Source organism: Doryrhamphus excisus, linkage group LG21, assembly GCF_037039965.1.
Source record: "Doryrhamphus excisus strain RoL-2023G ecotype Guam linkage group LG21, RoL_Dexc_Guam_v1.1, whole genome shotgun sequence".
In the NCBI taxonomy this organism is placed as follows: Eukaryota; Metazoa; Chordata; class Actinopteri; order Syngnathiformes; family Syngnathidae; genus Doryrhamphus; species Doryrhamphus excisus.
This window is the reverse complement of record NC_136377.1, coordinates 15,406,763-15,421,072: the sequence shown is the minus strand read 5'-3', so window position 1 is coordinate 15,421,072 and position 14,310 is coordinate 15,406,763. Positions and strand designations below refer to the sequence as shown.

The 14,310-nt window shown below is 44.5% G+C and overlaps 2 protein-coding genes across 5 annotated transcripts; both read left to right on the top strand.

The window, feature by feature from the left end:
* The first annotated feature begins 223 nt into the window (after positions 1-223).
* zw10 (zw10 kinetochore protein) lies at positions 224-10,126 on the top strand. Of its 2 annotated transcripts, none has more exons than XM_058087005.2 (16): positions 224-418; positions 3,647-3,781; positions 4,021-4,122; positions 4,235-4,312; positions 4,746-4,905; positions 4,962-5,114; positions 5,202-5,399; positions 5,470-5,606; positions 5,680-5,862; positions 5,944-6,170; positions 7,480-7,551; positions 7,628-7,794; positions 8,931-9,061; positions 9,138-9,269; positions 9,341-9,543; positions 9,603-10,126. In XM_058087005.2, the coding sequence occupies exons 1-16, from the start codon at positions 314-316 to the stop codon at positions 9,721-9,723; spliced, it is 2,304 nt and encodes a 767-aa protein (XP_057942988.2). In that variant the 5' UTR covers positions 224-313; the 3' UTR covers positions 9,724-10,126. The 2 variants fall into 2 exon arrangements, with proteins under 2 accessions (XP_057942988.2, XP_057942987.2); XM_058087004.2 differs by having other exon boundaries at positions 5,677-5,862.
* Positions 10,127-12,155: 2,029 nt separating this feature from the next.
* LOC131138300 (G protein-activated inward rectifier potassium channel 3-like) lies at positions 12,156-14,050 on the top strand. 3 transcript variants are annotated; one of them, XM_058087115.2, is made up of 3 exons: positions 12,156-12,344; positions 12,482-13,577; positions 13,650-14,050. In XM_058087115.2, the coding sequence occupies exons 1-3, from the start codon at positions 12,273-12,275 to the stop codon at positions 13,844-13,846; spliced, it is 1,365 nt and encodes a 454-aa protein (XP_057943098.2). In that variant the 5' UTR covers positions 12,156-12,272; the 3' UTR covers positions 13,847-14,050. The 3 variants fall into 3 exon arrangements, with proteins under 3 accessions (XP_057943098.2, XP_078644121.1, XP_078644120.1); XM_078787995.1 differs by having other exon boundaries at positions 12,156-12,428; positions 12,536-13,577; XM_078787994.1 differs by having other exon boundaries at positions 12,156-12,428.
* Positions 14,051-14,310: the final 260 nt, after the last annotated feature.

Here is a 14,310-nt window from a genome sequence, read left to right as displayed (position 1 = left end):
CCAATGCACTATGCTTGGTGTATGAATCCATATGAATGGATAATTAATAAACCCAGTGCAAGTTATCCATCTGACGCTTGGTGGCAGAAGTGATGTATTTTGTGACATTTGCAGATCTCCAGAGAAACGAAGAAAAATAAAAGCATTGGGAAAAGTGGAAGAGATGGGGTATCCTGGGTCTTTACGCGAGCCAATCGGGAAGTGGAGGGGGTGGGGCATCCTGACCATTTGCGCGAGCCAATCAAATCGCCTGGCGCGCCTTGAACTGTCATAGTTTTACAAATAAAATATCTATATACCCTTGTGTTTCCCGATGTCGTCGTTTGTCACTGACGTTCTCGCCATGTCTGGCAAACTGGAGAAAGAGGACCTGTCCAGTAAAATCAGCAAAATGTCACGCAAGATTGAAGACACAAAGGTAGGATGCCCCGTAGTAGCATAACATAACATAGCTTAGCATAGCATTAGCTAAACTGATGCTAGTCGCTGGAAGTTTTGGGCGAGCATTGATAGCTCACGTTGACCTAATATGACTACCTCTAACTCCTACAACTGTACACTCACATGCATTTGAATGTAGATGTTCCGTACAAAAAAATGCCAATAGGAATTTTTGAGGAGTTTTGTGCTTCTTTTCTGTCAACGTGGCCCCGTTACAGTTGAACACTTGATAACGTTAACGGCGCAGCACACTGTTTATTTTGTATTCTTTTCCTTTATGGTACGGCAGATAGAATTGAGATCATCCTGACAGAATTTAATACTAGCATCTTTGGTCTAGTGAGAGTCATAATAAATGCTACTGTATATGTCGAACCATATATAGCAGGGGTCACCAACCTTTTTGAAACTGAGAGCTACTTCACGGTTACTGAATCATACGAAGGGCTACCAGTTTGATACGCTCTTCTGAAATAACAAATTTGCTCAGTTTGCCTTTAGTTATACATTATTTATAATGATTAGTAATACTCACCTATGTAAAGACACTGATCATGTTAATGATTTCTAACAATGATTATCAAAAATGACAACAAGGTGGGAAACAGATATCAATATTCAACACTTTATCTCTATTAATCACAGTATTTGTTACATTTTCAGATGATCACTTACATCACTACATTTTAGCAAAAAATATCCCATTTGCACAAGCCACTGACATGCCCTGTTAACAAATCATGAACTATGTTGCAACATGTTTCAAAAAGTTAACAATTATGTAATGTTAAACAAAATCAACTTACATATTTTTAAATATGTAATACATTTTTTATTTCACATTTTGAACTAGTGGCCAAGTCTGTGTTATGTTTAACAAAATTATAACTTTTAAATGTCATGAACACACTTTTAAATTGAACACAATTCTTCAATATTTTAATTCAACTTTGCCATGGCACTACCATGTTGTCACTGACTACATCTGGTATCCGTCCTTGGTTAGTGGGAAGACTGGCATTGCATGCTGTTCACCAGTGTGTTGTAATCTGGTGTGTAACTTGACACTGCAACTGTGAGTGAGTCTCTCAGATGTGCATCAGTGAGGCGTGTTCTGTGTTTGTTTTTGATGAAGTTCATGTCAGAAAATGCTGATTCACAGAGATAGGTTGAGCCAAACAGGCTGGCAACCTTCATGGCTGCTGTGCATACTCCACTGTACTTCTCTGTGTCAACAAGGCGCCAAAAGTTTGGTGCAGCCTGGTAGGCTTTGAGATGGAGATCATTTTGCAATGTTATAATTTCAATCTCCACCTGTCCAGCATCCAAGTTGAACGTTGCACTTAACTGCTCAGCAAAGCATGCTGTGTCCCCATTCATGAAAGGGTTGGAAATGAAGAACACACATGGTTCAAGCTGATGAAGGTCACAAAACCTATTCTCAAACTCTTGCCCAAGTCTGTTTATTACTTCAATGTACTTTTCTGCCACTTTTTCAAATGTCTCAGATGCAGAAGCATTGTCTTTCAGCACTGACTGCACAGAGGGAAAGTGCAGAACTTTTTTTCTCTGTAAATCTGCAGAGAATGCATTCATTTTGGCTTTAAATGCATTTAAAGCACTTATCATATCGACAACAGTCTTACCTTTGCCTTGCAGCTGGCAGTTCAGGAGGTTTAGTTTCCCAGTAATGTCCACCAAAAATGCAAGGTCAAGTGTCCACTCTGTGTCCTCTAGCAGTGAGACATCTTCGCCTTTGGACTGCATGAACTCTTTGATTTCACGCAAAAGAGACAAAAAACGATGCAAAACTCGTCCTCTGCTGAGCCATCTGATTTCTGTGTGTAGCAGTAGGTCCCCATATTCTGCTGACATCTCCTCTAATAGTACCTTGAAAATCCTGTGCTGCTTTGCTTTGGAGCGGATGTTGTTTATGATTTTCACAACGAGAGTCATCACGTGCCCAAAGCCGATCACTTTCGCACACAACGCCTGCTGGTGAATGATGCAATGGTAATGCAGAAATTTGGGGAAGTCTGGGTCACGTTTACAGTGAGCGATGAAACCTGTCTGTCGGCCGACCATAGCAGGAGCCCCGTCTGTTGTCACCGCTACCAGCTTTTCCAATGGCACCTTTTTCTGCACGAAAAACTCCTTCACCGTGTTATAAATGTCAACTCCTCTCGTAGTTGTCTTTAAGGGCAGTAGTGTCAGGAGTTCTTCTTTTGTGGAGAAATCATTAAACACCATCCGGATAAAAACCAATAACTGCGCTGTACTGCTGCTGTCCACGGACTCATCGCACTGGAGGCTAAACCACTTGCACTTCGCCAGATCCTGCTCCAACTGATCGACCAAGTTACTGGACATAGCTGATACTCGTCTTGCCATCGTAGATGCCCCCAGTTGGACGTCGGAAAGAGTGGAGATTAGGTCGCTTCCATTTTTCTCGTCTTTAAATACAGTGTTAGCAATTAATAACATCGCTTCTTTGACAACTTCTCCATCTGTAAATGCCTTTTTTTTCTTGATCAGAAAATGTGTAGCTCTAAACGAGGCTTCGGTTGCTTTTTGTGAGTTTTTGGCCGGCCTCGTAAAAAAAGACTGTTGCTTACCCAGAGCGGTCTTTAGCTCACGGGCTTTTTCTGCCCGTAGGGCGCTTGCAGGTGGATATTTATCATGGTAGCTTTTGTGACACGTATTGAAATGTCTCTCCACATTGTGCCGTTTTGCTGTCGCCACGGTCGTCCCGCAAATCAGACACACGCAGGTTTCTTTTACAGTCGTAAAAAAGAACTCCTCTTCCCATTCACTGTGAAAGAGATACGTTTTCTTTCTTTTTTCTGCCATGTTTTTGGGGTACGAAAGTGCATACAGCGCCCGCTAGCTTACTCTCCACATCCCACAAGCTCTACTTTACTGCCCATAGGTAAATATTGTGCGCGTTAACCTTAAAGTATTTTTAAGATAGTATTTTTTAAATCTATATACATACAAGTGTGATTAAAAAAATAATAGCAACAGAACAAAATTAATTTTTAGACGCAGCTCTCTATGAGATGTGCTATTTTTGGAAACGGCCCGCGGGCGACTCATGTGGTCCTTGCGGGCGACCGGGTGCCCGCGGGCACCGTGTTGGTGACACCTGATATATAGTGTATGTATTGTTTACCCCCCCCCCCCCTCCCCACTGTCTTTATGGCAGGAACAAGTGTGTGACATGATATACAAGCGATATCGGGACTTCCTGCCAAGCCTTCAAGCATCCGAGGACCTACTGGTGCAGGTGGACGACGTGTCCAAAGAGATGGGCTCCCTTAAAACCTTCATCGAGACAGAGGTATGCATAATTATTGCGGGTAAACTGAATTGTTGGTTTGCATATTCTCCCCTCCTCTTCTGCCACATGGTTGTTTGTCAATATGTGCGTGGTGATTGACTGGCGATCACCCCAGTGTGTACCCCCACTCGCTTGTGATCCTCATGAGCACAACTGGAATAGAAAATGAATGGATGGAGTGCATATGCTGAATTCGGTTTTTCTCAGTTTCAGTTTTGTTATTTAAAAAAAAAAAACAGGTGCAACTGAACATCCACGAGGCCGTAGCAGAGTACACAACGTTCAAGCAACAGTTAGAGAAAAACACTGTCGTCATCACAATGCTTGGACACCTGAAAGAGGTACACAACAATGTTTTGTGGATTATACCATTTATGACGCATCTTTTCATCTTTGCAAGGCACTTGCTTTGTGCTAAATAACTAGGTTTGTGTGTGTATGTATGTCTCATAGTTTCACAATTCAATGGAGGAATTCAGCAAAGCCTTACAGGAGAAGAAGTATGTTGATGCAGCCAACCAGCTGGAAAGGGTAGGGACCAATTTCTAAAAATATTTAAAAAATAAAAAGTTTTAATTAAGAGTGTTATTAGATCTGGATTATGCTTATTTGTTTTGTCACTTAATAACAAAGATTATATAATTTGAATTGTTTGTAGCATCCTTTATTTGAGAATTCTATTTAATAACGTGCCAACAGTTTGCATATTTTAATGTTTAATTAAAAAAATCAGTGTTGTGTGTGTGTGTGTGTTTGTATTTTGTTCCCTTACCAAACCCAAAAGGAACTGAACCATGACCTTATAACTGAAGTACTTACCATGATTATGTTACACCAGTACACCCCTAGTGAGTTATAATAGGAACATTGTCAGATAAAAGGCTCCATTTGGATACAGTTGACACTGCGTATTTGGATTCCTGATTTAAACAAACAAATTATGAGTCTCTCTGGCCTCTTCCAGGCAAGGACCAGTGTGGAGTCCCTCAAAGGCTGGAAGGTGTCGCAGCTCCCACTGCTCGATGCTCTCACCTCGGAGTTGACGGTGCAGAGGGAAAACCTAAACTATCATCTGGGAGATGAGTGGAAGCGCCTCGTGATCTGGAAATTACCTCCCTCAAAAGGTAGGAATTTATCACAATTACAAAAACAATGGTGAATTTGTAACTCCGACCCGCAGAGCCGCCAGGCGTGGCCTCCTTCCTGCAGGTGGAGCTTTATCTGAGCCAATCATCCATGAAGGACAGTGATGCAGAACCACCTGCTGTGCTGTGCAGCGTCCTGCAGGCTTTGGCCATCCAGGGAGATCTCCTGCACAAGATCAAACTCTTCAGTGAGCGCAAACAACAGCACAAATCTATTTAATAAACATCTATACTTGGTATCCAAGATAACAAGCAGCGTGCTGTTGTCCTTTCAGGCCAGGTGCTGCTGAAGAACATGCTGAAGCCGCTGGTGCTGCACTCTTCTCTGTTGGTGCAGGTGGCGGAGCAACAGGGGAAGGGGGTCGCCCTGACCTTCAAGAGCATGAAGGAGTGCATGGAGGAGCGTGCTACTCCTTCACAGGTCTACATCAAAGTGCTCCTGGTGCTCAAGACTCTTCACTCACACCTTCTAGGTACAACATGATGATCTACATACAACCTCTTGAGGCTTTCATTAAGATGGTTGGTCTCTCCCTCCCCCAGACGTTCCTATTGGTGATAAAAAGCTGTCAACCATCTTTGGTGAGCTGATGTGGGAGGAGCTTTCCCAATGCATCATCCACGAGTGTCTTCTCCACTCCATCCCCACCAACAGCAGTCAGCTGGAACAATACAACACGGTACGTTGGACATCACGGCCAAGTGAACACATAGTGCAGCATCCAGTCGCGTGACTTGTGACTCATAAAGCAGGTGATCAAGGAGACAGAGGAGTTTGAGAAGTCTCTGAAGGAGATGGAGTACCTTCGGGGCGACTCCACGGACCTGCTGAAGTATGCCAGAGATGTGAACTGTCACTTCGCCAGCAAGAAGTGCAAGGACGTCATTGTGGCCGCTCGCAAACTCATGACCTCCAAGATGCACAACACCGTCAAGGTGCACCTCGTTTGACTCCTTGTTTGTGTTTTTTATCCTCTCCATGTGCGTCACGAGTGCCTTTAACCCCCAATCGCTAAGATTACGCCAGAGTCCAAGCTGCGTCTCCCGAAGCTCCCTGCACCAGGGACGTTGGTAAAGGTGAAGCAAGAGGCGGCCCCAAACGAGCACGCCACCATGGAAAGTGTCAGTCAGCTGTCGCCGTGGAGCTTGTGTCTGCCAGCGTGTCACATCAGCGAATCGGTGCAGCAGCTGATGGAGCTGGCTCTCAACACGCTGTGCGAGGCAGTCGGAAGCTCCTCCCAATGGTTTGTTGACCAGTCATTTCAACAACAACACTTTTATGGTGCACCGCATGCACTTTTTGCATACACACTTTGACTCTGCTGTAACTCTGCTTGTCCTATGTAATAGACACCATACATCATACAATAAGACATGGGGCATGATGACACAAATATTAGCAACTCTAGGATAGCTATATGAGCACTCATTTTCATAGCAGCATCATGCAAGGTCAGCCTGTTCATTCATTCATTTTTTTACCGTTTATCTTCATGGGGGTCGCGGGGGTGCTGGAGCCTATTCCAGCTGTCTTCGGGCGAGAGGCGGGGTACACCCTGGACTGGTGGCCAGCCAATCACAGGGCACATATAGACAAACCATTCACACTCACATTCATACCTATGGACGATTGGTGGAGGAAATGTGTGTAGGAGTACCTGGAGAAAACCCACACGTGCGTGGGGAGAACATGCAACTCCACACAGAGAAGCCCGAGGGTTGAATTGAACTCTGGTCTCCTAGCTGTGCAGCCCATACTGATGCAAATTTTACCTATTTGTTTTCCCAAATTAAGCATTTTCAAGCAGAATCACTTCCTGTCCACCCGCCACTCAGCTCCCCTCACACCGCAACACATTTACAGCTACACCAACTAGCATTAATCTTATTTATGTATTAAATGGCTTATTATAATATAATTCATTCATTTTCTACCGCTTATCCTCGCAGGAGTTGTGGGGGGTGCTGGAGCCTATCCCAGCTGTCTTAGGGCAAGAGGCGGGGTACACCCTGGACTGGTCGCCAGCCAATCACAGGGCATATATAGACAAACAACCATTCACACTCACATTCATACCTATGGACAATTTGGAGTCACCAATTAACCTAGCATGTTTTTGGAACGTGGGAGAACATGTAAACTCCACACAGAGATGGCCGAGGGTGGACTTGAACTCTGGTCTCCTAGCTGGGAAGCCTGCACGCTAACCACTCATTCGCCATGCAGCCAATTAGCCTGTTCACTAAAGAAAAATGATATGATGAAGCTTACAGCTCCCATGTCGGGCTAACTGATGGATAGTTGGTGGAGCGCTTTGCTTTTAAGATGTGTAGTGAAGCCTTTTTACACGAAATGGTGGGTGTATACACATGGCGGGCCCCATCAAGCTAGGAAAAAGTCAGAGGTGGTTCTTTCCTCAAAAGTGGATCAAATGAGGCAGATTGTTCATATGTTTGGTGCTCGTAAAAAGGCTCTCGAGACCTATTACAAAAAGTCACTTTTAGATAATAGGGGACATTTTTAATAAAGGTATCTTCATTTCTTCCTCACAGTGCTTTGCAACTCTTCTTCACCGTCAGAAACATCTTCCAGCTCTTCTACGACGTGGTGCCAACATACCACAAGTGAGACTTTCTCTGGCCGATACCACACCCCCAGCCATGGAGCTTTTAACCTGAAGGTGAAAATTATTTTTCTCAGAGAGAACCTCGTCAAGTTTCCTCACTTGGCGGCCATCCAGCACAACAACTGTATGTACCTTGCCCACCACCTTCTCACCCTGGGCCACCACTTCAGCGCCCACCTTCCGCAGCCCCTCAAGGGCGTGGCCACCTTTGTTGACATGGTGCCTGGATTCAGGAAACTGGGTAACACATCGCTGATTCCCCTTGTGGACAAGATACCATGACAATTAAGGGGGATCTATTTTGTTCATTTTTCTGCCCTGTATTGAGTTGTGGTCTCCTATAGAGCAGCTGCACACAATAACCCGCACAGAAAACGTTGTACATCTTCCAGAATCTGCACCCATTCCAGCTGTTTCCTTCGGTTTGCTGCTTCCCGCCAAAACATTCTGTTTTACAAATGTAAATACAAATGTATTCCACCCACGGCCTGCCTTCTGTGATTGGTCAGTCCCAAGCGCTCCTCAGGACTGTACTTCCAGTCTACTTCCGAACCCCAATTTGTAATTTTGTGGGTACAGGAGTTAATAAAGGAATAAAGCCTTTGGACAGTTAATTGAACAGTGGTTAGGAGCTACTGGTAGCTCAGGGGCTACTGGCTGGAGATCCCTGACTCACCATGTATAAACTCAAAGAGTGGTCAAGGGCAGGCACAGTGTGTCGACAGTAATGCACCTTTCCTGGAGAGAGCGCACAGCTTTTTATAAATGTTCATGTTTACAAAAGGCTGGCGACCAGTCCAGGGTGTACCCCGCCTCTCGCCCGAAGACAGCTGGGATAGGCTCCAGCACCCCCGCGACCCTCGTGAGGAAAAGCGGTAGAAAACAAACAAACGAATGAATGAATGAACGTTTACAAAAACAGCCCTGTGTGAAATGCTATTGACAGATAAAAGTTTTTCTCTTGCTGGAATCGCCAACTCCAACCACTTCTGCCTGAGCTTGCCTTGTAGAAAGATTTCCTGGAAGCCATAAATAATAATCATAAATAGAGTGAAGCAGAGCTGCGGGGAGGGCAGTCCTAGAGCATATCTGGCCCACAGTGCATGCCCATATAAGGAAGCCATTCATTTGTGACGTCACAACTAGTCAGTGTTGGGAAAAAAACGGTGAAACCGAGCGTTCAGAGCCATCCCAAACTTCTTTCAAAGCTCACTTCCATATGCACAAAACTCATTATCTGAAACTTTGGTATTGTTTAACACGAGAATACAGCATTTATAGGTAAGAAAAGTAGAAAAAGCACAATAGGTCCCCTTTAAGCATCTAAAGGATGATTGGAGGGCAAACTGTTTTATTTATTTATTTATTGCTATGTAGGCGCTCAGTGTTTCTTAAATCAGCTGAACGTCCAGAGGTCAGAGCTGTTGGAGCGACTGTCCACCGCTCACAACTTTTGCAACCTGGATGAAGAGGACAACTACACAGCCGCCAGCAAGGCTGTGAGACAGGTGGGAGGAAATCTCTACTTGTGCTGCGTTTGCTTTCTCCTTGCAGCAATCTTCTCATGCATCTCTCATCATGCAGATCATCCATCAGTTGAAGCAGCTAGGGACGGTGTGGCAGGACGTCTTACCGGTCAGCATCTACTGCAAAGCAATGGGCAACCTCCTCAACACAGCTATCACGGAAATCATTGCCAAGATCATGATGCTGGAGGTTTGTTGTTGTTGCCGCCACCACACACGGCGTATACAGAATAATACATATGAGGAAAATATGCATTCCAGGATATCTCGTCTGAGGATGGAGAGCACCTCCATACGCTCTGCCAGACAGTCATTGAGGAAGGACCACTAGTCTTCATCCCTCTGGCAGAGGAGCACAAAAACAAGAAATATCAGGAGGAGGTTCCCCTCTATGTGAAGAAGTGGGGAACCTTCAAGGAGCTGGTCATCGTACTGCGTGCCAGCCTTTCAGAGATTATCGACAGGTACCAACAATTGAAACATTCGTGATTTTCTAGCTACAATGTTCACACTCTTTCCTCAGGTGGGCGGACAGCAAAGGTCCTCTGGCGGTGGAGTTCACGAGTTTAGAAGTGAAAAGTCTGATCCGAGCCTTGTTCCAGAACACGGAGAGAAGAGCTATGGCTCTGACCAAAATCAAATAAACAACCACCAAGAAGAGACTGAAGCGCTTTTATTTCTTTCCCTTCCTCTGTCTTTCTAATATACTCCATTTTTGTAAACTTCCCTTGCCGTCCATCCCCAAATGTTCTCAGTTGGATTAAGAGCTGGGAAACACACAGGTTGGTCCAGAAGATTGGGATTATTTCTTTCTCGGGCAAGCATTTTGAACTGTAGCGTTGTCCTGTTGAAAATCCCAGTCATTAACAACAAACGTGAGCATTCAGTCATGAAAAATGCCCCATGCATCATCTCCACGTTGCCAGTTGACGCCCCTGCACAATCCGAAGCTGCATTGTTGTTTAATTGAAGAAAAAAGCGCCCCAGATCACGACATCACCTCCCCCCTCCACTGTTTTTTTCATCAATAAAAATATATTCCACCTTCCAATATCCCATGTGTGGTGTTTTTGTGCTAATTCCATCCATTGATTTTCAATGCCGCTTATCCTCATTAGGGACACATGGCTCACTAACACTGATTGACACTTTTTAAAGTTTATGGAGTATTATTTATTTATGCATATTTTAGCATTGTTTCTTTATCACTGTTTTTTATCGTGCTGGCAGGCTTTCTTATGCAAATAGATGGTTGATTGTTTTTCTCTGTTGACTATGTGTTTTATGCTGTATTGTTTGGTACATGAACTGCACACGCTGATGCTCTGCACAAATGACGTTCTAATGGATAAATAAAGTTCTTAAGTAAGTAAGTCATGGGGGTATGCTGGAGCCTATCCCAGCTGGCGAAAAGCAGGGAACACGCTGGACTCTTCGCCAGCCAGTCGCAAAGGGTGCAAATTCTGAAAACCCCTCTCACCGCAGATGCCATCTAATAGTTATTGGCCTCAACTCTACCAGTAACCTTCATTTAAGTCGAGCATCAAAATATCAGCTGTGGCGACTCAGTAATCAGGAAAAAAGCCATAAGAAACCAAATCATCCTGTGTCTTGACAGGCAATCGTATCCTCCGGCTCAAGGATGGTGACAATTTTTTGTTCCAATAACCTTCAGGATTTTCCAAGAAGTTTTAAATGACTTTCTTAAAGTGTCTGCATTAGACTTTGCTTGTGCATCTTAACAATTCACCTGCTTCCAAAGAGAGAAACCTCTTTGCCATCACAAGATCATGACAGTGAATACCTGACAGAAAATATTAGAAACCAATACCGCAACAGAGAAAGCATTTGTGTTAGTCCTGTATTTTTCATCAATATTCGATAAAGTGTTAGATATAATGCGTTTAATTATTCCTAAAAGTGCCCATGATCAATTTGTGGCGATGTTCTTCAGCACACACGATCCAATTATTCCTACAAAGATTACACCGACATGTCTCACTTGTTTTTTTTACCCTTGCAAAACCAGCTGAACTGCCATCTGCCACCCTGCAGGCTTCATGAACATACGGTAGATACCATATTGATCCCTTTTCCGACAGGGACCACAGTTTTTGTTTCAGACATGCTTAGCTAATTTCATTTCAGTTGGAACATTCATATTATCTTTATGTTTAGATACCTTGACCATGAAAACATAGGTTAGCAATTGGATTCATAATGATATCAATACTAGTTCAGTCGCTATTCACAAAAATGGCATTTTCCACAATGGTGATTTTCTTCTGGAAAGAAGGCTACAACAGATCCGTTGGCACAGCTCAAATTCCACTCTGTCTGGGCTCTATATAATTTGTTGCATGTTTATTGCTTCATTTGTCGTCTTGTTGTGATGAAAATTCCAAAGGTCTCCTATTTTTTCATATTCAAGATCTTACAATCTAGAATGATTCCATTGTCCGTATCAGTCTTTGATGTGTTGTAGAACATGTTGGAAACTTGTACTGTTTTTTTCTGACCGTTGGGGGGGGGGGGGGGGGGGGGTGGTCAGGAAATGGTCCTATTTCGCAATGTTAAAGGATCGTTTAAAAAGACTCCTGGATCGAGATGATAATCCGGATCACCCCCAAAATTGAATCAGATTTTCCATGTCCCATTTCTGACAAGTCCTGAAAATTTCATCCAAATCCATTCAGAACTTTTCAAGTTACTCTGAACACAAATGTAAATAGACATCATAGAAATGCGTCTGAAATATTATCTCACTTCTTTTGATATGATTTCAAATTTAATTTGAGTAAATTGTCCAGCTAGAGAGAGTTTGGGGTGACAATGGGAATGAACGTGTAGAAAAATGATTATTATTATGACTATTATTATGACTATTATTGATGTTTATTGTGATTTGCTGTGGTGGGTAACATGTATGACAATGTGTCCCTTAAGCCTTCTGCTAATCTTTTTCCAATCTAACGTTTTCTTCAGAGCTTCTCAGATGGACATGAGGATTAATAAGGATAATCCTCCACTTGGGGAAAAAGGGTGGTGGTCCACTTCAAGTGGTGTTTGCCAAGACACAAAGCTGCTCAATCATACGGAACGCTCAAAGCATTCCAACCATCTGGCAGTCTTTCCTCACTTTTCATTTTCATTGTCCCGACAATCCGATCGGAGCCTCTTGAAGCCCTTGGAAATGATCTCCAGCGTGATGTGCGGCGGTGGCAGCAGAGCAACAGTCCGAAGCAACAGTCTCGACAGTAGCCAGGTCAGGATCAAGCCTCGCAGGAACTCCATCCCTCTGATGAAGACTCAGCTGCCCAGACCACAACCTGAATCTACCTCTTATACGGTACGGCTTTTTAGAATCCTCCACTATTCAATCTGATATTTCTTTTATTTCAGGCATCTGTGGTTACCTCAACAATGACCACAAGACCTGGCTTTTCATCATCTCAGGAGGTCTCCCAGACTCAGAGTCCTTGCAGCCAGGCTCCAGTGTCAGTTCGACAAGAACTGACTTTGTTGGAAACCATCGAGGAGGCCCCCAAGCCTCGGCGCAGCAGGAAACTCAAGCGTTTCAGCTCCAGGTGGTCATCAAGAGGCTCCAACGGCAGCAACAACCTCTCCATCCAAGCAACCAAGACAGAGAGGAAGCGTCGTAAGCTCCTGGGCGACGAGCACCCAGTGCACGTGACTGCCAGCAACCAGCGCCAACGCTATGTGACCAAGGACGGCAAGTGCAGGGTCAACCTGGGGCCCATCGAGGACAAAAGCCGCTTCCTCTCGGATATTTTCACCACACTGGTGGACCTCAAGTGCCGTTGGTTCCTTCTGGTCTTCACCATGTGCTACATTCTCACATGGGTGGCTTTTGGTGGAATCTACTTCCTGGGCGCCTGGGTGCGAGGCGACATCAAACATGTGCGTGACCCGCACTGGCAGGCGTGCTACGAGAACGTGGACGGCTTCCTGTCAGCCCTGCTGCTGTCACTAGAGAGCCAGAGGACAATCGGGTACGGCTCCAGGATGGTGACGGCAAAGTGCCCCGAAGGGGTGGTGCTACTGATGATCCAGTCCATCCTGGGCTGCATCATCGATGCTCTCATGGTGGGCTGCATGTTTGTGAAGATCTCACGGCCCCAGCAAAGGGCCCAAACACTCATCTTCAGCAAACATTGCGTCATATGCGAGCGGGATGACAAGCTCTGCATGCTCTTCCGTATCGGGGACCTCCGGGAGAGTCACATGGTGGATGCTAAGATCCGCGCCAAGCTCATCAGATCCAGGCAGACCAGAGAAGGAGAATTCATCCCGCTGGAGCAGTCTGAGATCAACATGGGCTACGACACGGGTGGAGACCGGCTCTTGCTAGTTGAGCCCCAGACCATCACGCACATCATCAACGAAAACAGCCCCTTCTGGGAGGTGGACGCCGATCGTTTGAGGAGGGAGACCTTTGAGATCATCGTCATCTTGGAGGGCATTGTGGAAGCCTCGGGTGGGTATTTTTTAATGCTTTTAAATCAAGCTGATGATGCACTTAAGTGACCGTTTTCTCATCCTTCTGCAGGTATGACATGTCAGGCGAGGACATCCTACACGGAGGACGAGATCCTGTGGGGTCACCGGTTTGAGTCATGTATTTCCTTAGAGAAGGGTGCCTTTCGCGTGGACTACGGTGCGTTTGACAAAACCTTCGAAGTCCAAATGTCAAAACTGAGCGAAAGAGAGAGAAGAAAGGCAATGGAGCAAGACCATTCATTTTAGTTGGATACCAAACAATACTGTTGGTCTCAAAAGTCTGTTTTTGAAGTGTTTATACCCTTTATGTAGTTATGGAACACTACAGTTCTGGTGCTACAATGTACAAAACAGTATCCATTATTTTACCATCCATATGCTGTATGTGACATTTCAAACACAAAATAAAAACAAAAAAACACTCAATTGTCTGAAATGTGGCATTGTGGACTGTGGACTGTGGACTGTGTGTCCACAGGCTAAATCTGGACCAGGAATGACATCAGACCGGCCTGCTAGTTCAGTTCAGAACTAGCAAAATGTTCACCAAATAATCACTTATGCCACTTATTGGGAATCTTTGATTAGGGTCCTTGAAAATAAAGAGCCCTGTCATAGAGACAATATTTGACTTACGCTTATGTTTTCATTCATTCATTCCTTGTAGATTCTAAAAAACGTGTGTTCTGACATGCTGATTGTTCTTGGCA

Excerpts from the sequence above, each read along its gene's own strand:
- zw10 (XM_058087004.2), top strand. The coding sequence starts at position 314 with ATGTCGTCGTTTGTCACTGACGTTCTCGCCATGTCTGGCAAACTGGAG. Across the intron at positions 4,906-4,961 it reads GAAATTACCTCCCTCAAAAG|AGCCGCCAGGCGTGGCCTCC; the intron begins GTAGGAATTTAT and ends TCCGACCCGCAG. Across the intron at positions 5,863-5,943 it reads AGATGCACAACACCGTCAAG|ATTACGCCAGAGTCCAAGCT; the intron begins GTGCACCTCGTT and ends CCAATCGCTAAG.
- LOC131138300 (XM_078787994.1), top strand. The coding sequence starts at position 12,273 with ATGATCTCCAGCGTGATGTGCGGCGGTGGCAGCAGAGCAACAGTCCGA. Across the intron at positions 12,429-12,481 it reads CTGAATCTACCTCTTATACG|GCATCTGTGGTTACCTCAAC; the intron begins GTACGGCTTTTT and ends CTTTTATTTCAG. Across the intron at positions 13,578-13,649 it reads GGGCATTGTGGAAGCCTCGG|GTATGACATGTCAGGCGAGG; the intron begins GTGGGTATTTTT and ends ATCCTTCTGCAG.